The 24457-nt window shown below is 48.5% G+C and overlaps 1 protein-coding gene across 2 annotated transcripts in view; it reads right to left on the minus strand.

The window, feature by feature from the left end:
* smg1 (SMG1 nonsense mediated mRNA decay associated PI3K related kinase) overlaps positions 1-24457 on the minus strand; it is a 97477-nt gene that overhangs the window by 40849 nt on the left and 32171 nt on the right. For both annotated transcript variants that reach the window (XM_084185977.1, XM_084185976.1), the window contains 24 exons: positions 20826-20946; positions 20408-20644; positions 20010-20111; positions 19605-19769; positions 19335-19479; positions 18305-18443; positions 17061-17309; positions 16149-16329; positions 15597-15758; positions 15000-15229; positions 14009-14163; positions 13020-13242; positions 10720-10966; positions 10454-10524; positions 10014-10172; positions 9419-9670; positions 8381-8519; positions 8115-8224; positions 7208-7426; positions 6671-6864; positions 3177-3349; positions 2668-2947; positions 1925-2197; positions 1510-1744 (listed from right to left, as the gene is read on the minus strand). In XM_084185977.1, coding sequence (XP_084042103.1) covers positions 1510-1744; positions 1925-2197; positions 2668-2947; positions 3177-3349; positions 6671-6864; positions 7208-7426; positions 8115-8224; positions 8381-8519; positions 9419-9670; positions 10014-10172; positions 10454-10524; positions 10720-10966; positions 13020-13242; positions 14009-14163; positions 15000-15229; positions 15597-15758; positions 16149-16329; positions 17061-17309; positions 18305-18443; positions 19335-19479; positions 19605-19769; positions 20010-20111; positions 20408-20644; positions 20826-20946 — 4461 coding nt within the window. The remainder of the gene's footprint in view (positions 1-1509; positions 1745-1924; positions 2198-2667; positions 2948-3176; positions 3350-6670; positions 6865-7207; positions 7427-8114; positions 8225-8380; positions 8520-9418; positions 9671-10013; positions 10173-10453; positions 10525-10719; positions 10967-13019; positions 13243-14008; positions 14164-14999; positions 15230-15596; positions 15759-16148; positions 16330-17060; positions 17310-18304; positions 18444-19334; positions 19480-19604; positions 19770-20009; positions 20112-20407; positions 20645-20825; positions 20947-24457) is intronic.

Genomic DNA, 24457 nt, shown 5'->3' on the forward strand with positions numbered 1-24457 from the left:
AATGGAAACTGAAAAAATACTTACAGTGTGGCTTGTCAACTCTCACATATGACATTGTATGCGTTCCAAATGGCACCCTATTCCCTATATAGTGCACTACTTTTGATCATGGCCCATAGGGTAAAAAGTAGTGCACTATATAGGGAATAGGTGTCATTTGGGACACGGTCATTGAGTGACAAAGTTTTTATTACCTGTGTCTATTCTCCCCTGTTAGTTTTCCTCACTGGAATAATCAGTGTCAATTTAACCTTTCACCTGCATGGTGAGAAGTTGCTTGGTTGTTTCACTTTTCCGTCATTCCCTGGATAAACACTTAACGGGTTAACCCCACCTACACCTGAGGGAATTAACCAGTAGAGTCAACAGAGTTTATTTACGTAACCTTCCATAAACGTTAACCTCCAGGAGCTACTGTTGGGGTCGTCAAAGATAGCCTATGTTTATGTTCTTACATTTTGTATCTAGCTAATGACTATTGTCTTTGACTGGGGACTGATTGTCTGTCCCGAAGTGGAGGTGACCGTTGGTTTCTGTTGCAACCTAGAGATTATTAGGCTAAATTCCATTGACGTGTGAGTGATGCAACACTCAAAACTGTAAAAGGACCCCCTTCCAATACATGCACGCACACGCACACGCACACGCACACACACACACACACCTCTATCCTCCACTACACACACACACACCTCTATCCTCCACTACACACACACCTCTATCCTCCACCGACCACACACACACACACCTCTATCCTCCACTACACACACACACACAACATCTATCCTCCACTACACACACACACACACCTCTATCCTCCACTACACACACACACACACACACCTCTATCCTCCACTACACACACACACACACCTCTATCCTCCACTACACACACACACACACACACACACCTCTATCCTCCACTACACACACACACCTCTATCCTCCACTACACACACACACCTCTATCCTCCACTACACACACACACACACCTCTATCCTCCACTACACACACACACACCTCTATCCTCCACTACACACACCACCTCTATCCTCCACTACACACACACACACACACCTCTATCCTCCACTACACACACACACACACACACACCTCTATCCTCCACTACACACACACACACCTCTATCCTCCACTACACACACACACACACCTCTATCCTCCACTACACACACACACACACACACACACCTCTATCCTCCACTACACACACACACACACACACACACCTCTATCCTCCACTACACACACACACACACACACCTCTATCCTCCACTACACACACACACACACACCTCTATCCTCCACTACACACACACACACACACACACACACCTCTATCCGCCACTACACACACACCTCTATCCGCCACTACACACACACACCTCTATCCGCCACTACACAGACACACACCTCTATCCGCCACTACACACACACACACACCTCTATCCGCCACTACACACAGGCTTCCACCCCCCTTCCACCCTTACCTGTAGACAGGTGTAGACGGCATTGGCCAGGTAGACGGTCTGGGCGGTCTCCTGCGGCGAGGGCAGGTCCAGATCGTGTGGGAGGAGCTGACACTGCCCCAGCAGCTGGACCAATGAGGTGATGTTACCGCTCATAGAACACAGCTCCTCCAGGAACCAGGCCCCGTCACGAGACGTCAACTCTACCAGCTGCCCCCCCGCCGCTGCTGCCGCTCCTTCCATCACCAGGTTACGCCTGGACCAGAGAGAGAACATTAGGTTTAGAAAGGGGGGGACCAGACACACATACACCCCTCTATCCCCCCCACCACACACGCTCACCCTGTCACAAGACGTAAGGAATACTAGTTGCTCCGTCAACCATCAGGTTACTGTCGAGACAGACAGACAGACAGACACAGACAGACAGACAGACCTGGTGAGGGCGCAGAGGGCTGATGAGATGATGGTGGCCAGGCTGAGAGAGCCCTGCTCTGGATTCTCCAGGAGGAACACACTGATGCAACGCTCTATCTCCTGAAGCTGTTCTTCACACGCATGTACCGTGGCGCCCTCGGCCTTGACGCGCTCCGCCTGGCGCAGAACACGCGTGTTGGTCTCTGACGCCTGGTGCTGCAAGGCCAGCTCAACACTGGACAGGAACTGGCACGACGCAAGGGGGGGCTGGGGGGCAAACTGGACCTCATACCTGGAGGGAGGAGAGTTTAGAGAGGAAGGTGGAGCACAGATTCATCAAATAATGAAATATTAGAATAAAGAGAGATGCGGACAGAAATACCAAGAAAAGGAGCCAGCTAATCCCAGAGGACCCTGACAGAGAAACAGAAAGAGAGAGAGACAGAGAAACAGACAGAAGCAGACAGAGAGAGAGACAGAAGCAGACAGAGAGAGAGACAGAAGCAGACAGAAAGAGAGACAGAAGCAGCCAGAGAGAGAGACAGAAGCAGACAGAGAGAGAGACAGAAGCAGACAGAGAGAGAGACAGAAGCAGACAGAGAGAGAGACAGAAGCAGACAGAGAGAGAGAGACAGAGAGGGGGTGAAGGAAGGAGAAAGGACAGAGAGAGGAGGAGGAATGAGAAGGAAAGACATGACGGCGTGAGACGGTAAGAAAGAGAGAAAGTGAAGAGAAAGCCAGCACGTGTCCACTCCAACTCACTGTCTGTATATCTGCTGGCAGTGGTCAACAGTCATGTCACAGAGCAGCTCTTCCAGCCACTGTTTCCAGAGGTGGGCCCTGTGGCGCAGCAGCACGGCCCGCGGGTACAGCAGGGCCACAGTGGCATAGCTGTGCAGCTGCTCCAGACAGCCTCGCAGGGCCCCACGGCGCTGCTGCAGCAGGGAGCCCACCTCAGCCTCCAGGCCCTCGCACTGGCTGATTAGGTGGGCCTGGCCGGCGTTCTGCAGGAAGGCTGTGGCCGGGACGTAGCTGGGAGGGCCTGGGGGAGGGAGGAAGAGAGAGAGGGTTAGGCCAAATCAATCAGAACGATGGGGCTGCTGATGTCCTGCAGTAGGCTGGCTAGCTGTGAACACACACACACACACAGAACACCCTCTCCCACCTCTACAGACACTAACCCAGGTCTATAGGACTGCTGATGTCCTGCAGCAGACTGGCTAGCTGTGACCACACACAGAACACCCTCTCCCTCCTCTACAGACACTAACCCAGGTCTATAGGACTGCTGATGTCCTGCAGCAGACTGGCTAGCTGTGTGGCCTCCAGGCTGCTGAAGGCTGCTTGGTACTGGGACATCCACTGGTCCAGGTCCCCCTGCTTCCCCTGGATCAACTCCTGGACCGTACGCTGACGAGATGCTAGCTGGGTGTGCTCAGAGTACCTGTGGGGGGGGGAGGGCGAGAGAGAGGGGCCGTGTTCAAGAGCATCAAATCCGTGTTGCATTGTGACCGACTTCCTGATCTACAAATAATAAGGATCCTGGGACTGAACACCTCCCTCTGCAACTGGATCCTGTTCGCTGACGACACGACGGTGAGACAGCCTATAGGGAGGTGGTCAGAGACCCGGCAGTGTGGTGCCGGGACAACAACCTCTCCTACAACGTCAGCAAGACAAAGGAGCTGATCGTGGACCACAGGAAACGGAGGGGCTAGCACACCCCCATCCACATTGATGGGGCTTTAGTGGAGCGGGTCGAGAGCTTCAAGTTCATCGGTGTCCACATCACAAAAAATTAACATGGTCCATACATACCCACACAGTTGTGAAGAGGGCACGACAGCGCCTCTTACCCTTCAGGAGGCTGAAAAGATTTGGCATGGGCCCTCAGATCCTCAAAAAGTTATACAGCTGCACCATTGAGAGCATCTTGACTGGCTGCATCACGGCTAGGTATGGCAACTGCAAGGCACACGACTATAAGGCGCTACAGAGGGTAGTGCGTACGGCCCAGTACAACACTGGGGCCAAGCTCCCTGCCATCCAGGACCTATATACCAGGCGGTGTCAGAGGAAGGCCCAAACAATTGTCAAAGACTCCAGCCACCCAAGCCATAGACTGTTCTCTCTGCTACCGCATGGCAAGCGGTACCAGCGCACCAAGTCTGGAACCGACAGGACCCCGAACAGCTTCTACCCCCAAGCAGGGCGGCAGGTAGCCTAGCGGTTCAGAGCGTTGGGTCAGTAACCGAAAGGTCGCTGGTTCGAATCCCCAAACCGAATAGGTGAAAAATCTGTCAATGTGCCCTTGAGCAAATTGTAAATGTAAGCCATAACTGGTACTCCCTGTATATAGCCATGTTATTACCTGGTACTCCCTGTATATAGCCATGTTATATTCTACTTCCTGTATATAGCCATGTTATATTCTACTTCCTGTATATAGCCATGTTATATTCTACTCCCTGTATATAGCCATGTTATTACCTGGTACTCCCTGTATATAGCCATGTTATATTCTACTTCCTGTATATAGCCATGTTATATTCTACTCCCTGTATATAGCCATGTTATTACCTGGTACTCCCTGTATATAGCCATGTTATATTCTACTCCCTGTATATAGCCATGTTATATTCTACTTCCTGTATATAGCCATGTTATATTCTACTCCCTGTATATAGCCATGTTATATTCTACTCCCTGTATATAGCCATGTTATATTCTACTCCCTGTATATAGCCATGTTATATTCTACTCCCTGTATATAGCCATGTTATATTCTACTCCCTGTATATAGCCATGTTATATTCTACTCCCTGTATATAGCCATGTTATATTCTACTCCCTGTATATAGCCATGTTATATTCTACTCCCTGTATATAGCCATGTTATTACCTGGTACTCCCTGTATATAGCCATGTTATATTCTACTCCCTGTATATAGCCATGTTATATTCTACTCCCTGTATATAGCCATGTTATATTCTACTCCCTGTATATAGCCATGTTATATTCTACTCCCTGTATATAGCCATGTTATTTGTACTTTTTATTGTTATTCGTTATTTACTGTGTATTTATTCCTCGTGTTAATATTTCTATCTTTAACTCTGCGCTGTTGGAAAAGGACCTGTCAGTCAGCATTTCACAGTTTGTCTACACCGGTTGTTTACCAAGAATGTGACAAAATTTTATTTGAGTAGTTAGTTAGAGGTAATTTGTAGATCAGTCAGTAGGCAGTCGCCTGCACTGTCGGCTGCAATGTCAAACAAGCCCGGGGAGTTACTCAAACGTCTGTCTGTATGGCATAGGTCAGGGGTTACATAACTGTGTTCCAGGGTGAGTATGAGGTGGTCTGGGGTTAGAGGTCAGGGGTTACATAACTGTGTTCCAGGGTGAGTATGAGGTGGTCTGGGGTTAGAGGTCAGGGGTTACATAACTGTGTTCCAGGGTGAGTATGAGGTGGTCTGGGGTTAGAGGTCAGGGGTTACATAACTGTGTTCCAGGGTGAGTATGAGGTGGTCTGGGGTTAGAGGTCAGGGGTTACATAACTGTGTTCCAGGGTGAGTATGAGGTGGTCTGGGGTTAGAGGTCAGGGGTTACATAACTGTGTTCCAGGGTGAGTATGAGGTGGTCTGGGGTTAGAGGTCAGGGGTTACATAACTGTGTTCCAGGGTGAGTATGAGGTGGTCTGGGGTTAGAGGTCAGGGGTTACATAACTGTGTTCCAGGGTGAGTATGAGGTGGTCTGGGGTTAGAGGTCAGGGGTTACATAACTGTGTTCCAGGGTGAGTATGAGGTGGTCTGGGGTTAGAGGTCAGGGGTTACATAACTGTGTTCCAGGGTGAGTATGAGGTGGTCTGGGGTTAGAGGTCAGGGGTTACATAACTGTGTTCCAGGGTGAGTATGAGGTGGTCTGGGGTTAGAGGTCAGGGGTTACATAACTGTGTTCCAGGGTGAGTATGAGGTGGTCTGGGGTTAGAGGTCAGGGGTTACATAACTGTGTTCCAGGGTGAGTATGAGGTGGTCTGGGGTTAGAGGTCAGGGGTTACATAACTGTGTTCCAGGGTGAGTATGAGGTGGTCTGGGGTTAGAGGTCAGGGGTTACATAACTGTGTTCCAGGGTGAGTATGAGGTGGTCTGGGGTTAGAGGTCAGGGGTTACATAACTGTGTTCCAGGGTGAGTATGAGGTGGTCTGGGGTTAGAGGTCAGGGGTTACATAACTGTGTTCCAGGGTGAGTATGAGGTGGTCTGGGGTTAGAGGTCAGGGGTTACATAACTGTGTTCCAGGGTGAGTATGAGGTGGTCTGGGGTTAGAGGTCAGGGGTTACATAACTGTGTTCCAGGGTAAGTATGAGGTGGTCTGTGGTTAGAGGTCAGGGGTTACATAACTGTGTTCCAGGGTGAGTATGAGGTGGTCTGGGGTTAGAGGTCAGGGGTTACATAACTGTGTTCCAGGGTGAGTATGAGGTGGTCTGTGGTTAGAGGTGTAACCAACCTGTGTTCCAGGGTAAGTATGAGGTGGTCTGGGGTTAGAGGTGTAACCAACCTGTGTTCCAGGGTAAGTATGAGGTGGTCTGGGGTTAGAGGTCAGGGGTTACATAACTGTGTTCCAGGGTAAGTATGAGGTGGTCTGTGGTTAGAGGTGTAACCAACCTGTGTTCCAGGGTAAGTATGAGGTGGTCTGGGGTTAGAGGTGTAACCAACCTGTGTTCCAGGGTAAGTATGAGGTGGTCTGGGGTTAGAGGTGTAACCAACCTGTGTTCCAGGGTAAGTATGAGGTGGTCTGAGCAGCTCTCTGCCCCCTCCAGGAAGCTCATCTCCTCCAGGATCTTGGTGGTCATCTTCTCCCCCTGAGAGAGCAGCTTCTGCAGGGTGATGTACTCTTCCACCGCCCCCTCCACCTGGGGCAGGACGCCCAACATCTCCTCACGGTTCTTAAACCAGTTCACCTGGAGGGAGGGGGAGAGGGAGGAAGGAAAGGAGGGGAGGGAGGGGGAGAGGGAGGAAGGAAAGGAGGGGAGGGAGGACGGAAAGGAGGGGAGGGAGGGAGGAAGGAAAGGAGGGAGGGGAGAGAGAGGAAGGAAAGGAGGGGAGAGAGAGGTAGTGAAGGGAGGAAGATTTCAGTTGCCTTGTTATTTCAGCTACACACAGAACATCTGGTAAGGGGAACAGATCGTCTGAATTGGCACTCTCACTACATACAGTGCACTACTTCTATAAGGAACAGGGTGCCATTTCAGATGCAGAGATAGAGATGTATGTGACTACATGTGTCTGTGTCTCCCTGCTGACCTTGATCTCAGCGACGCGGGAGGAGAAGAGGGAACGTGTGATGTCTCTCTCCATCTCTCTCTTGCTCTGCTTGTTCTCTGCTTGCTGCCCCCCCCCTCCGTACACGGCCCCGGCGAAGCCCACCTCCCCCCCGGCCGTCCAGTCCACCAGAGGGTCGTAAACAAACGCCTCCAGCAGGGTCAGCAGCGTCTCCCGCCCACGACGCATCATCTGAACCACCTGACCAATCAAAGAGGAGAGAGGTTAGCATCATCTGGACCACCTGACGAATCAGAAAAGAGAAGATTAGAATATGGTTTGCATGTTTCAGAAACGTTCAAAAAATATATAATAACGTTTCAGGAATGTCTTCAAATGTGACAGGAACATTTTAGGAATGTTTATAAGTAAACAAGACTAAGTTGTAAGTGAAGTTTGGGGTGATCAACAGCCGACAAAGCCGGGAAATCCAAATGAGCTGCATCACAGCTTGGACACAGACATTACCTAAATGTTTCACTAGCTAGTGTACCTGTTCACAGGAGAGTCTGAAGAATGTTTCACTAGCTAGCGTACCTGTTCACAGGAGAGTCTGAAGAATGTTTCACTAGCTAGCGTACCTGTTCACAGGAGAGTCTGAAGAATGTTTCACTAGCTAGCGTACCTGTTCACAGGAGAGTCTGAAGAATGTTTCACTAGCTAGCGTACCTGTTCACAGGAGAGTCTGAAGAATGTTTCACTAGCTAGCGTACCTGTTCACAGGAGAGTCTGAAGAATGTTTCACTAGCTAGCGTACCTGTTCACAGGAGAGTCTGAAGAATGTTTCACTAGCTAGCGTACCTGTTCACAGGAGAGTCTGAAGAATGTTTCACTAGCTAGCGTACCTGTTCACAGGAGAGTCTGAAGAATGTTTCACTAGCTAGCATACCTGTTCACAGGAGAGTCTGAAGATGCCCTCCACCCCAGTCACTCCCAGGGCCGTCTCTATGTTGTGGGTCATACGGAACGGAACTTTCTCTGGTACACGCAGGCTCTTCCCTGGAGACCACACACACAGAGAAACACACACATAGAGAGCGATAGAGAGAAACATCACACACCAGTAGGACAAACAGCAGTGAAATCCACAGAGCAACTTGTCTAAACCAGGAGGGTTGCTTGTTCAAACCTCAAAAAAGAACTTAATTTATTTACCTTTCTCAAAGCAGACGTTGTAGTCGATGTGCACCACCTCTCCAGTTGTCATGTCAATCAGCACGTTGTCAAGGTGGCGGTCGCCGAGGCCAATGATGTAGCCCACCATAGACATCACAGCAGTGGACCTGGCGTAAGACTGTAGGAGGAGGAGGAGGAGGGAGCACAGGCCGAAGAGGAGAGGACCGTTCATTTACCATTAAATTAGCCACCAGTAATGTTTCATTTTTTCATTTTTATTTTTTACATTTTATGACTTCTCCAAGCATATTAGTCCAACATGGCTTCCTTTCCTTCATCTGCCCTAGTCAGAAAGACCTAGCCAGGTAGATCCACAGAGTAAGATAGAGGACCTTTTCCTATGGAAATTAACACAGACACAAAGATGAGTCCTCTATCCAACTCTATGGGTGGATCCTTTATATAAACGTCTTTTTATACAGTATTTGTTAATGTCTTTGATATTATGAGCTGCATGGGGATTGGGAGGATGAGGACATTCCATGTAATTATTTCTGTCACTGGTGGGTGCCAGAAGGTCTGCGTGCCAAGACAGCTTGGGGGCCACTGGTGCTGATCTTAGAAGGAGTATGTGATGGAATATCCTGACTAGGGTGCAACACAATACCATATAGGGTGATACTATTGTTGTTGGGAGTGACACTCAATGGTTGGCAACTGTTGGATGGAATTAGCTTGCAAAGACTTATATAAACTGAGAGATTTTGTATGCCTATCATTCAGATGACAATAGGCTACGCCCGTACCGCTTGTCATGTGAATCCGGTACTGTAATATTAAATACCCTGAACCAACTCTCCATCTATGTGTGTAACTATTCTCTTACATCCTGAAGTACTCGATACCAGAGAAACTCGTCATAACAATCCTATATCAAATCTTAGTTCCGCCATGTTTTCATCTTTTGTGTTTTTATCAGGGAAAGGATACAAGGATAAGAAGCCTCACCACCTGTGTGACCTCTAACCCTTGACTGACCCCCAATAAACCCTGTTATGACCTCTGACCCCCGCTCACCTGTGTGACCCTCCACCACTCGCTAGGCGTGGTACAAGAGCACCACAGCTCCTTGGCCAGCAGGTTAGGGGGCGTGGACGCCATCAGCTCCTTAAGCACCTCCCTCATCACGCTGAGCGGCCAATCGCGCCGCGAAACGTCCAGGCTGAGCCCCACCCCCTTCAGGGCGGGGCCTATCTTGCTGTAGTAGAGCTCACTGGGCCGTGGGACCAGAGGGAGGGGCTGGGGCTGCTGCTGGAACGAATCCTGGGCCTGGGGGGAGGAGGGAGAGGGAGAACGGGGGGAGAGAGGGATGAGAGGGGGGAGAGAGGGATGGGGGGAGGAGAGAGAGGAGTACAGAGAGGGGGGGAGAGAGGAGAGGGGGGGAGAGAGGAGAGGGGGGGAGAGAGGAGAGGGGGGGAGAGAGGAGAGAGGGATGAGAGAGGGAGGGATGAGAGAGGAGTACAGAGAGGCCTCAAGGCCAATGGCCCCACCAATGTGTTTGGCTTTGCCATAGTTTCAATGTTGAATGTTGTATTTATTGAGCGCTACACATTCACAGAGAATGTTCCTACAAAACATAACTCAAACGCACACCTCCACCCACACACACTACCTTCTGGGCCTGCAGCACGGCCTCTCTCTGCTGCCAACGCTTGTAGAGGCCAAACAGCGGCGTGGCGCCATCCACCCACTGGATGAGACCTGAGCGCGTCCCCAGCGGGGTGACGGAGTAGTGGCGGGCGTGGAAGTGGGGGCGCTCCTGCTGGTTCACCTAGAGAGGAACATAGAGTTATGCTATGCAGAAAACAGTAGCAGTCGTATGACCAGATAAAACCGTCCATCTTTCCTAGAAGAAGTAGAGCTTTTTATTTATTTTCTTTATGTAAACATTACTGGAACAAGCCTTCAGGTTTAATGAAGTATTATACTAGATTTATTATTTTTGGTGTATTTTTTACAGCTGAACCGCACAGGACCCATGCTCTATACTGTTGCCTCTGGCTGGAGCGGCCTTGTACTTTAAATGATCAATCAATGAACGATCGTACGTACCTTGGTGAACATTGTGTTGACTATGGAAAGGAACTGCATGATTCTCTCATCTAGGTGGAGGTCCTCCAGACCTGAAAGAGAAAGAGAATAGATTAGGGTCAAATCAGAGAGAGGGAACGAGAGAGGAGGGAGGAATGGAGGTAGAAGGGAGGAGAATGAGGTTCAGGCTTTATATTCCTACTGGTTGTCTGCCTGGAGGTTGTTCTGTCTGGTAGAGCTAGTTGCGTCCATCGTGTGTGTGTGCTAAGTGTGTGTCTGTTATCTACCTTTGAAGAGGTAAGGGTAGTTGCGTCCGTCGGAGCCCAGGAAGTGTAGTTTCTTGGGTTTGGTCTTGGTTGGCAGGATGGTGATGGTGTTACCAACACTCTGGATGGTCAACGCGTCCGTCGCCGACACCTCGCCCGGCAACGCCATCTCTGTGGTCGCCATTGCAGCCAGGCGGGGGCTGATCTGGTCCAGACGTAGCAGATAGCTGGTCCTCTTCTGAGCCCTCTGCTGAAGACTCAGCATGATCTAGGAGACACATTTTAAACACTATTTAAATCCACAAATCACATTACATTCAACAAAAATGTATACATTTCAAAAGGTTACAGATACATGGACAGTCATGGAAACAAAAAGCACTTTCACACATCAGGGTCAAGTTTCCCCTAAGCACAGATCTAGGATCAGCTTCCTTTCCCCCAATCCTAATCTTAAAGAGAATGGAAACACTTTAGGAAGTAAAGCAAAGCGAGGTCTTCAATACACTAATACTAAACATGTGCATTTAACATAGAAACATCTCTATTTTTAGGGGATTTGGATCTTGAACAATGTTTATTAGAGGTATTGTTGGATTCTAGCTTGAAATATATTTATTCATGTTACCATACTAGAATTTATTGACTACTTTACATGTATAAGGAATGTATATGTTAGGGGTCAAGGAAGGGTAAAGAGGTACTAGGTGTGTGGAGAGCGACTGAGCGACGTGGAGAGAGAGCGACAAAAGGGGAAATGCAGAAAGTTAATATTCTGTTCAAATATGTTATTGTTGATATGAATGTTCCTTAGGAGGGAGGCAAAGGGCAACAGTCTAGTTTCAGTTCTTGATAAGGCAGACCAGCTGCTGAGGGACCATGAGGAATGTGGAACTTAACTCGAGATAAGGTCAACAGATGAAGAGAGAAGACACTGCTTGGAGGAGGAGGGCCACAGGGGCTCACCCCGAAGACCATCTGATTATAGTCCTCTCTCACACACACATATTTCCACGGCCATGAGCTCTAGACGTAGGCAGGGCCATGACAACACCAGTAAGAGGAACCTACTGTGTTTCTGCCTGACAGAGAAGGATTGTATCTTAGACATGCAAGGAGATGACTCCGCCTACCAGACAGGGTCTAACCTCTGATGACTCCGCCTACCAGACAGGGTCTAACCTCTGATGACTCCGCCTACCAGACAGGGTCTAACCTCTGATGACTCCGCCTACCAGACAGGGTCTAACCTCTGATGACTCCGCCTAGTTGGAAGATTTAAAGATGTGCTTGTGTGTCTTGTATGTTTGTCTTTGCTGCTGTATGACCCAGTGGGTTGAATAAACTTGGTTTGAGCTTTTTCTAGTCGTCCGTGAGTTTTTACTCTGTTTGTTCAGAACCTAACAGCATGGTAGCGCCATCTTGAATTGCCATAGAAACAACTGACGCCAATGCGTCATTGGCAGGATGGAGCAAATTTAGAGTTTTAGCACGGTGACTAAAAGTGAATGCTACCCCAGGGAGGCGCCTGGCCTTCACTGGACCTGAAAGGTTTCTAACAAGTTGCTCTGTCATTGAGATCAGGACAGCAACATTAAGTTAAGAAACTGTATAACAATGTTTTTATGTTGGTAATTAGAATATTGACATTTTAGAGTATTTGTTCTGATGGATAAGATGAGACTGAAATTAACTTTGGTTTTGATAACAAGCTGAGTAGACAGTCAGCCAAAACAAGGCATAGTAGCTAGCTAGCCTGCTGAATTTAGCTCTCGTTTTTTTTATGTTAATGTTGTCTTTGTCAATATGAGCATTTTATTTTGTACAGTTACCTATTTGAAGAGCATTTGTCATTAGCTAGATATCTCAATATCTTTTTCTTTTTTTTTGTCATTTAGCAGACGCTCTTATCCAGAGCGGCTTACAGTTTAGTGAGTGCATACATTATTATTATTTTTTTCTTACTGGCCGAACCCACAACCCTGGCATTGCAAACATCCCTGCCGCCCATTCCCTCCCCATACCCTGGACGACACTGGGCCAATTGTGCGCCGCCCCATGGGTCTCCCGGTCGCGGCCGGCTACAACAGAGCCTGGATTCGAACCAGGATCTCTAGTGGCACAGCTAGCACTGCGATGCAGTGCCTTAGACCACTGCGCCACTCGGTGCTGCTCGTGTTAACGGCATCTCGCTGAGTCTACCTTTAACCATCAGTGGGGGAAAATGCAAAGCTGACCCAAGATCAGCTTCTGGGGGGGGGGCAACTTCACCCTACGCCCTCACGGAACAAACACACCCCCACCCACGGTCCTGGCACTACCTGTTTGAATGGGACCCAGCTGCTGGCCGGGTTGGCCGGGTTGTGAGGGCACTTCAGTTTCTCCAGGGCCGAGGTGATGGGGTCCCCATAGGTCTGCTGGAACCAGGTCTCGTGGGGGGTCTCGGCGGGCGTGGTGGTGATGCTCCTCACATGGTCCAGCGCGAACACCACAGGACGCATCAGAGCTGAGTGCTTCTCACGCATGATGGCTACCTTCTCCTCCCTGACAGAGGGGAAGACACACTGTTTATCTATCTTCCTTTAATAGGGTTTAAACACACACACACATACATATATATATATATATATACATATATATATATATATATATATATATATATATATATATATATATATATATATATATACATATATATATACATATATATATACATATATTATATATATATATATATATATATATATATATATATATATATACATATATATATATATATATACACATATACACACACACACATATATACATATATATATATATGTTGAGATAGGACAGTGAAGAGGACAAAACAAAGGAAGTGAAAAGTGCAGAGGGTCAGAATGGAACCCATGACTTCTGCCAGCCTAGACTATACAGTACCAGAGACAGGGACTAACCTCTGCCAGCCTAGACTATACAGTACCAGAGACAGGGACTAACCTCTGCCAGCCTAGACTATACAGTACCAGAGACAGGGACTAACCTCTGCCAGCCTAGACTATACAGTACCAGAGACAGGGACTAACCTCTGCCAGCCTAGACTATACAGTACCAGAGACTAACCTCTGCCAGCCTAGACTATACAGTACCAGAGACAGGGGCTACAGCGTTAACCACTGGACCACACAGGCCATGACACACTATTCTGTCACTTGTGTATGAGTGACTGTTTTGTGACTGGAGTTAGGTCATTCTAAAACATGTGTTTGAGATTCATCATGTATCCTAGTAGTGTGTGTTGTGTGTGTCCTGAGTGTGTGAGACTCACTTGCGTAGTGTGTTGTTGTTCTGCACTCTCTTGACCTCGTCCTCTAGCTGCTGTATCCTGCGCAGGACGTGCATGTGTTGCTGCTGCAGGACCCCCAGCCACAACTCATCCCACAGCAGTGTCACGCGGCGCAGCTCTCCCACCAGCATCTGCACCTGGGGACCCACGGACGGACGGACACACAAAGTCACACATGGTTAGCACAGGTCCCCACAAGACAGCCAGGTCCCCACAAGACTCCCAGGTCCCCACAAAACACAAGCAGGGCTGGGCGATACGGCCCAAATGTCATATCCCGATATTAGTCTCATTTTAGACAGTATGATGGTATTTGACAGTATTTTGTGTTTCTGAATAATAACAGTTCTAAATATTATTTATAAGCGTTGCATTTCTTCTCTTAAATACGTGCTGTCTCTTTAAGAAGACTGCGGTCATTCACAAGTCACGATGCACGGAGATGCATAGTCAGTTCGCCGAGGGAAAGACAAATCATTTAACCCAGTGAATTAAAGTGTTTGGTGACAATCAGCTTTGAAAACAGCATATTTTACATTACGGTTGGCATATTATCACAAATAAAGTTCTAGGGTAGTGAACTGAGGAAAGTTAGCTTTCTTTGAATGTTGAATGTTGTTTAATAGCTAGCTAAATAGGTAGTTAAATTATCCTCTTGCTTTGGAAATAGTTGTAGCCTGTATGGACAGTAAATTCATTAACCGTTTCAAAATGTCTACATGCTGTGTAACATTATTCAAGAGTGTATAATTATGTGCAGCATGAGTGCGGAGCTAGCTAGGACTAGGGGGACATAATTAACTGTAACACCAGTAATGAGGGGAAGCATTTAGCTGGAACACCAGTAGTAGCAGGGAGGTATTTAGCTATAACACAGGTAGTAGGGGGAGGTATTTAGCTATAACACCAGTAGTAGGGGGAAATTCTTTACCTGTAACACCATAGTTGGGTTGTGGTAGGGGGAAGTATTTACCTGTAACACCATAGTGGGGTTGGCTGCAGACAGCTTGTCCACTATCTTGCTGTAGCAGTCATGCATCATGGCCTGGTCCTGGCTGGAACACAGTGCAGGAAACTCCTCGCCCCGCCCATCTTCCTCCTGGGAGGCGGGGTTACTGCCCATTGCCCCCTCCCCTTCTTCACATAGCCCCTCCCCCTGCATGCCTCCCAGGAAGGTGGGCAGGGCCGCTGGGAGCTTGTTGCCTGGGTGACAAAAATGTTGTGGTGAGTTGAGAGTAACAGAGTACCTGTCAACACACACAGTGTGTGAGTGTGTGAGTGTGTGAGAGTGAGTAGAGTGAGTGTGAGTAGAGTGAGTGTGTGAGAGAGAGAGTGTGAGTGTGAGAGAGAGAGAGTGAGTGTGAGAGAGAGAGTGAGTGTGAGAGAGAGCGAGTGAGTGTGAGAGAGAGAGAGTGAGTGTGAGAGAGAGAGAGTGAGTGTGAGAGAGAGAGTGAGTGTGAGAGAGAGAGAGAGTGAGTGTGAGAGAGAGAGTGAGTGTGAGAGAGAGAGTGAGCGTGAGAGAGAGAGAGTGAGTGCTAGAGAGTGTGTGTGTGAGTGAGAGTGAGTGTACCTGCGTGCTGTGCGTCTCCTCCCAGAGACAGTGATCCTACTATAGCAGGGTACAGGATGAGGTGTGGTGAGTCCTGGGCAACGCGACACAGCAGACTACAGATACTCTGTCTGATGTAAGCCTCTGGGTGGTTCAGACGAGAGAACAGCTGGGGGATGATGCCTGGGGGGGGGGGGGGGGGGGGGGGGGCAGAATTAGCAGGAGACAGAAAAGGTAGCAAAGGTCTCTCAAATCTCTCCATAAAGTATTCTAGGTCTTATACTAGAATGTCAGTTTAATAAATATAAATTAATTTCTAGGTTGTAACAATAGGAGCCTTCAGAGAAATGTGGACACATCAGAACAGAGAGCTCCCTCTGTGTTACCTCTCCAGGGGGCGGTGGATGTGTGAGTGTGTTACCTCTCCAGGGGACAGCGGAGATGTGTGTGTGTGTGTTACCTCTGCTGGGGACAGTGGAGGTGTGTGTGTGTGTGTTACCTCTGCTGGGGACAGTGGAGGTGTGTGTGTGTGCGTTACCTCTGCTGGGGACAGTGGAGGTGTGTGTGTGTTACCTCTCCAGGGGGCGGTGGGGGTAGAGGCGAGCCCAAGCTCAAGCCCCTCCCTCAGCTCCCCGGCGTGCTTCACCAGCAGCCGTAGCAACCGCAGCGTTGCCATGACGATGACATCGTCGTTGCTCTGCTTGCTGTTCTGATTGGTCAGCAGCAGCTTGGGATCATCCTCATCCATGGGTACCTGATGGAGGAAGAAGAGATGATGGATGGAGGGCAAGGAGAGATGGAGGAGAGATGGATGAAGAGATGGATGAAGAGATGGAGGGAGGGCAAGGAGAGATGGAGGGAGAGATGGATGGATAAAGAGATGGATGGAGAGATGGATGGAGGGAGGGCAAGGAGATGCAGTGAAAGTGAAAAGGCTATAAGAGAAGGCATCTCCTACAATGTCCCAAACTTCCACAAGTCCTAGATTAATAGAAACATAGTGAAATGAATAGCAATACCGGGCTGAGAATCTTCTAGCATGTATCCAGACCAACATAAATTCTACTTTTTAAGATTAATCTTACAGACAAGTACTCGTAGGGCCAGTTTCCCAGACACAGATTATATTTATTTTACCTTTATTTAACTAGGCAAGTCAGTTAAGAACAAATTCTTATTTACAATGACGGCCTACAACGGCCAAACCCGGACGACGCTGGGCCAATTGTGCGCCGCCCTATGGGACTCCCAATCACGGCCGGTTGTGATACAGCCTGGAATCGAACCAGGGTCTGTAGTGACGCCTCAAGCACTGAGATGCAGTGCCTTAGACCGCTGCGCCACTCAGGAGCCCAGATTAAGCTTAGTCCCAGACTAAAAAGCACGCTCAATGGAAAATCCCCATAGAAATAGTCCCGGACTAACCACTCCCAGTCTCCCCTGCCAGTCCCAGTCCACCCACGAGAGAGAGCGAGTTCCACCCACCTGTCCAGCGTTGAGTTTGAGGAAGGTGAAGTAGGCCCTGCAGGAGACCCTGTAGAGGCTGAAGATCCGGTCCACCACCCTCCTCCAGACCCGGATCAGACCCTCCATCACCCCACTACCCCCACCCTGGACCCCCTCCACCTCCCCCTGCTCCTCCAGCCAGGGACAGGCAGACAGCAGCTGCCTCCAGATCACATCCACCATGTCATCCTCCTCATCTTCCTCCTGCTGCAGGGCCATGTCCTCATCCTGGAGGGAGGGAGGGAGGGAGAGAGAGGGGGAGAGTTAGAGTTATGATAGCAGGCAGACGGTGAATCCCAACCCAACTCGGTTGGAGGGCCCTCCGTTGTCACGTGTTGCTGAGGAAACTCAGAGGGTGACTTCCAGAGTGGCGAGGGGATAAATAAACCCATCAATTTCAAGACACAATCCTGACTTGAATGATGCAATTCATGTTTCCCTTTCAAATAATAAAAAGAGCATGAAACTCTAATTAACAAATCCCCCGTTGTTTTACAAGATATAAACCTCAGTAACAGTTAATCATTCGGGAGGTATTTCATTTGTTTTAAGTGTCAAGCCTCGAAATCAGACACACGCACGTGTCATATAATTAGGCATGCCGCAATTATTTTGGTGAAATTGCCTAAAAATTGCACCAAAAACTTACGCGGTGCGTTATGGGAAACCACTTTGCTCTTAAGCCGGAAGTGTGTCAGACTCGTCGAAGTGGCTATCTGAGGGTCTTAATTAGCTCCCACACCCTCCATATTTCACTCTCTCAGCTTTGGGACACTTGTGCACATGGGGGAGGAGCGTGTAAACGGAGGGGCGAGGGGAGGGAGGTGATTTGGGATCCAGCCAGAGTAACAGGTTCTTTTTTAATAGACGCAGTCCTCTAGTCTTCTCATCCCATCCCTTCTCAAAACACATTGGAAGAGAAGGTCTGAGGGGCGGGACCTTGGACCTTCTCCACCAATACAGTTGAGGAGACGAGGAGATGAGATTTGTCAGGAATCAAGGAAAGACGACAGAGAGAGTCTAAAAGGTAGAGACACACATGGAAAAAGAGACACAAACCGGGTCACTTTGTTATGCAGTTCCATGTAGACTCAAGTTCTAAACTTCTATCCTGGATGAACTATGATATTTTCAGAACACTGGGAGAAAGCACAAGATGTGTACATACTAAAACAATAGTTACTAATTCAACAGTTATCCATTCCTCATGAGCTCACACACACCTGTATTCCGGCGGGTCGACACATGGCCTGACCCAGGATGCTGAAGATGGTCTCCTTGTCCTCCTCACTGGTGCATTCTGGGAGAAGCTCCTCGATCTCCTCCTTCTCTCCCGGGAGCAGAGGCACACCTTCACCTTGACTGGAGGAATAGAGAGAGAGGGGATGGGAGGGAAGATGAGAGAGAGGGACGGAAGATGAGAGAGAGGGACGGAAGATGAGAGAGAGGGACGGAAGATGAGAGAGAGGGACGGAAGATGAGAGAGAGGGACGGAAGTAGGGGAGGAGAGATGAAAGGAGAGAGGGATGGGAGGAGAGAGAGGGGAAAGAGGACAGAAGTATGTGAGGAGAGGAGAGAGAGGGATGGAAGAGAGCGATGACGGGAAGAGAGGTAGATAGCTTTTACCACAGAATGTACCACGTCTGTATTCATGTGTTATCAACAGCTTTTACCACAGAATGTACCACGTCTGTATTCATGTGTTATCAAACAGCTTTTACCACAGAATGTACCACATCTGTATTCATGTGTTATCAAACAGCTTTTACCACATCTGTATTCATGTCTTATCAACAGCTTTTACCACGGAATGTACCACGTCTGTATTCATGTTTAATCAACGGCTTTTACCACAGAATGTACCACGTCCGTATTTATGTGTTATCAATAGCTTTTACCACAGAATGTACCACGTCCGTATTCATATGTTATCAACGTCTTTTACCACAGAATGTACCACGTCTGTATTCATGTGTTATCAACAGCTTTTACCACATCTGTATTCATGTGTTATCAACAGCTTTTACCACAGAATGTACCACGTCTGAATTCATGTTTAATCAACGGCTTTTACCACAGAATGCACCACGTCTGTATTCATGTGTTATCAACAGCTTTTACCACGGAATGTACCACGTCTGTATTCATGTGTTATCAACAGCTTTTACCACGTCTGTATTCATGTGTGTTTCACGACAACTGAAAATCAAAACTAAAAGGGCATAATAAAACAACAACTGGCAGAGTAGGTACCTGGCGTTGTCAACCACCTTCCGTCCCCAGCGATAGGCCCAGCTGGCGAGAGCCGCCCAGGACTTGGCCACCTCCGGGGCCTGACTGGTGGACAACTGGTAGAGCTGCCCCAGGATCAAGTCTGGTTCTCCTACACCCACACTCACTACGGAGGCAGAGAGAGAGAGGGGTTAGTGTGTAGGGGTTAGGTTACAGCCTGGTAGAGCTTCCCCAGGACCAAGTTTGGTTCTCCTACACCCACACTCAGGCAGTTTAGGGGGTGTGTCCTACCTGTGGTCTCAGCTGTGATTCGGGGCATGCCCTGGTCCTCTAGGGGTAGCTCCAGCAGGGCTGTGATGTTCCGGCTGAGGGGGGGAAAGACAGCGACCCCTGACCTCTTCACCACCTGTTTGAGCTGAGGGGTCATGTCCTTCCAGTCCGCCAGCAGCCACTTACCTACAGACAGAGACGGTTAGAACAGGGCCGTGCCAAAAATACACATGGGAGGTTTTCTAAAAAAAAAAAAAAGGCCCCTGAAATTGCAGTAACATGCAGCAATTATCCTGTATGCACAGGACAGAGAGACGGGTACCAACCCTGGTACGCCTGCATCTCAAATGGCACTCTTCTCCCCCAAATAAGAGCACTATGTTGGGAATAGGGTGCCATTTGGGAAGCACTGGAAGCACTACTTACACAGAGTGAGGACGGAGCAACAGGCGGCGCGCTCACACTTCCCTGAGCGACAGTAAGACAGAGCATAGGAACTCAACATCTCCATGGCTGCCATGGACTGACCTGGAGGAGGAGGAAGAGGAGAAGGGAGGGGGAGAGAGAGAGGGAGAGGGAGGGGGGAGAGAGAGGGGGGGAGAGAGAGACGGAGGGAGAGAGAGAGGGGGGGAGAGAGAGAGGGGGGAGGGAGGGGGAGAGAGGAGGGAGAAGACAGAGAGAGGGGGAGAGAGAGGAGAAGGGAGGGGGAGAGAGGTGGAGCATGAGAGAGTTGGGGGAGGAATAAGGGGAGAGAGAAAGATGAGAAAGCCAAACACTAAAACACACACACACGTACGTACACACACACACACACACACACACACCCGCAGTGCAGAGTACTTTCGCCTTCTCGATCTGTAGTTCAGGTCCCCACTTCTCCCCCACAGCTCCCTCTAGTGTCAGACGCCTGAACGCACGGCTCAACCCATCCTCTCCTCCCTCCTCCTCGCTGCACTGGCCCAGCAGCCGCGTTGCCAGGGCGATGTTGCCCTGTTTCCGGGCGAACTTGACGGCCGTCAGACACAGTTCCATAAGGTGGCCGTCCAGCGGAGCAGAGGAGCCTGGGTAATGGAGCACAGGAAGCGAGAGAGGGTTAACGTGAGTCACATGATGGGGACCCCACCAACAGGGACCCCACACACCCACTGAAATAAATACAGATAGATATAAAGCACAGAGTCTAAGAGAGCAGAAACAACACACAGGGACACACACACAGGGATACACAGGTACATTGTGTACCTTTGAGCTTGAGCAGTAGTTGTCTCTGGTAGATGGTGTATCTCAGCGCGTGGAGCCACGGCTGGACATCCTGTTGTTTACAGGTGCTGAGCGCTTCACTGTACAGGGGGATCAGACAGTCCTGGAGAGGAGGAGGGGTTAGGGGGTGTGTGTGTGTGTGTGTGTGTATGTATATGTATATGTATATGTATATGTATATGTATATGTATATATATATATATATATATATATATATATATATATATATATATATATATATATATATATATATACATATATATATATATATATATATACACATACACACACACATACACACACACATACACAGTGGGGAGAACAAGTATTTGATACACTGCCGATTTTGCAGGTTTTTCCTACTTACAAAGCATGTAGAGGTCTGTAATTTTTATCATAGGTACACTTCAACTGTGAGAGACGGAATTTAAAATAAAAATCCAGAAAATCACATTGTATGATTTTTAACTAATGAATTTGCATTTTATTGCATGACATAAGTATTTGATACATCAGAAAAGCAGAACTTAATATTTGGTACAGAAACCTGTTTGCAATTACAGAGATCATACGTTTCCTGTAGGTCTTGACCACGTTTGCACACACTGCAGCAGGGATTTTGGCCCACTCCTCCATACAGACCTTCTCCAGATCCTTCAGGTTTCGGGGCTGTCGCTGGGCAATACGGACTTTCAGCTCCCTCCAAATATTTTCTATTGGGTTCAGGTCTGGAGACTGGCTAGGCCACTCCAGGACCTTGAGATGCTTCTTACGGAGCCACTCCTTAGTTGCCCTGGCTGTGTGATTCGGGTCGTTGTCATGCTGGAAGACCCAGCCACGACCCATCTTCAATGCTCTTACTGAGGGAAGGAGGTTGTTGGCCAAGATTTCGCGATACATGGCCCCATCCATCCTCCCCTCAATACGGTGCAGTCGTCCTGTCCCCTTTGCAGAAACGCATCCCCAAAGATTGATGTTTCCACCTTCATGCTTCACGTTGGGATGGTGTTCTTGGGGTTGTACTCATCCTTCTTCTTCCTCCAAACACGGCGAGTGGAGTTTAGACCAAAAAGCTCTATTTTTGTCTCATCAGACCACATGACCTTCTCCCATTCCTCCTCTGGATCATCCAGATGGTCATTGGCAAACTTCAGATGGGCCTGGACATGCGCTGGCTTGAGCAGGGGGACATTGCATGCGCTGCAGGATTTTAATCCATGACGGCATAGTGTGTTACTAATGGTTTTCTTTGAGACTGTGGTCCCAGCTCTCTTCAGGTCATTGACCAGGTCCTGCCGTGTAGTTCTGGGCTGATCACTCACCTTCCTCATGATCAGTGATGCCCCACGAGGTGAGATCTTGCATGGAGCCCCAGACCGAGGGTGATTGACCGTCATCTTGAACTTCTTCCATTTTCTAATAATTGCGCCAACAGTTGTTGCCTTCTCACCAAGCTGCTTGCCTATTGTCCTGTAGCCCATCCCAGCCTTGTGCAGGTCTAACATTTTATCCCTGATGTCCTTACACAGCTCTCTGGTCTTGGCCATTGTGGAGAGGTTGGAGTCTGTTTGATTGAGTGTGTGGACAGGTGTCTTTTATACAAAAACTAACAGGTCTGTGAGAGCCGGAATTCTTACTGGTTGGTAGGTGATCAAATACTTATGTCATGCAATAAAATGCAAATTAATTACTTAAAAATCATACAATGTGATTTTCTGGATTTTTGTTTTAGATTCCGTCTCTCACAGTTGAAGTGTACCTATGATAACAATTACAGACCTCTACATGCTTTGTAAGTAGGAAAACCTGCAAAAATCGGCAGTGTATCAAGTACTTGTTCTCCCCACTGTATGTATGTGTGTGTGTGTGTGTGTGTGTATATATATATATATATATATATATATATATATATATAAACAAACTCAGCAAAAAAAGAAGCGTCCCTTTTTCAGGACCAGTCTTTCAAAGATAATTTGTAAAAATCCAAATAACTTCACAGATCTTCATCGTAAAGGGTTTAAACACTGTTTCCCATGCTTGTTCAATGAACCATAAACAATTAATGAACATGCACCTATGGAACGGTCGTTAAGACACTAACAGCTTACAGACGGTAGGCAATTAAGGTCACAGTTATGAAAACTTAGGACACTAAAGAGGCCTTTCTACTGACTCTGAAAAACACCAAAAGAAAGATGCCCAGGGTCCCTGCTCATCTGTGTGAACTTGTCTTAGGCATTCTAGGCATGAGGACTGCAGATGTGGCCAGGGCAATAAATTGCAATGTCCGTACTGTGAGACGCCTAAGACAGCGCTACAGGGAGACAGGACGGACAGCTGATCGTCCTCGCAGTAGCAGACCACGTGTAACAACACCTGCACAGGATCGGTACATCCGAACATCAGACCTGCGGGACAGGTACAGGATGGCAACAACTACCCGAGTTACACCAGGAAGGCACAACCCCTCCATCAGTGCTCAGACTGTCCGCAATAGGCTGAGAGAGGCTGGACTGAGGGCTTGTAGGCCTATTGTAAGGCAGGTCCTCACCAGACATCACCGGCAACAACGGTGTAGGGCCATTCCCCCCAGAAATGTCCGGGAACTTGCAGGTGCCTTGGTGGAAGAGTGGGGTAACATCTCAAAGCAAGAACTGGCAAATCTGGTGCAGTCCATGAGGAGGAGATGCACTGCAGTACTTAATGCAGCTGGTGGCCACACCAGATACTGACTGTTACTTTTGATTTTGACCCACCCTTTGTTCAGGGACACATTATTCAATTTCTGTTAGTCACATGTGTGTGGAACTTGTTCAGTTTATGTCTCAGTTGTTGAATCTGACAGGTATATAACGTCGAGCACACAGCCATGCAATCTCCATATACAAACATTGGCAGTAGAACGGCCCGTACTTAAGAGCTCAGTGACTTTCAACGTGGCACCGTCATAGGATCTTTCCAACAAGTCAGTTCATCACATTTCTGCCCAGCTAAAGCTGCACTGGTCAACTGTAAGTGCTGTTATTGTGAAGTGGAAACGTCTAGGAGACACAACGGCTCAGCCGCAAAGTGGTAGGCCACACAAGCTCACAGAACGGGACCGCCGAGTGCTTAAGCGCGTAAAAATCGTCTGTCCTCGGTTGCAACAATCACTACCGAGTTCCAAACTGCCTCTGGAAGCAACTTCAGCACAAGAACCGTTTGAAGGGAGCTTCATGAAATGGGTTTCCATGGCCAAGCAGCCGCACACAAGCCTAAGATCACCATGCACAATTCTGTGCTTCCAACTTTGTGGCAACAGTTTGGGGAAGGCCCTTTCCTGTTTCAGCATGACAATGCCCCTGTGCACAAAGCGAGGTCCATACAGAAATGGTTTGTTGAGATCAGTGTGGAAGAACTTGACTGGCCTGCACGGAGCCCTGACCTCAACCCCATCTAACACCTTTGGGATGAATTTGAACACCGACTGCGAGCCAGGCCTAATCGCCCAACATCAGTACCTGACCTCACTAATGCTCGTGGCTGAATGGAAGCAAATCCCCGCAGCAATGTTCCATCATCTAGTGGAAAGCCTTCCCAGAAGAGTGGGGGCTGTTATAGCAGCAAAGGGGGGG

This window comes from Coregonus lavaretus (genome assembly GCF_964263955.1).
Source record: "Coregonus lavaretus genome assembly, chromosome: 2".
In the NCBI taxonomy this organism is placed as follows: domain Eukaryota; kingdom Metazoa; phylum Chordata; class Actinopteri; order Salmoniformes; family Salmonidae; genus Coregonus; species Coregonus lavaretus.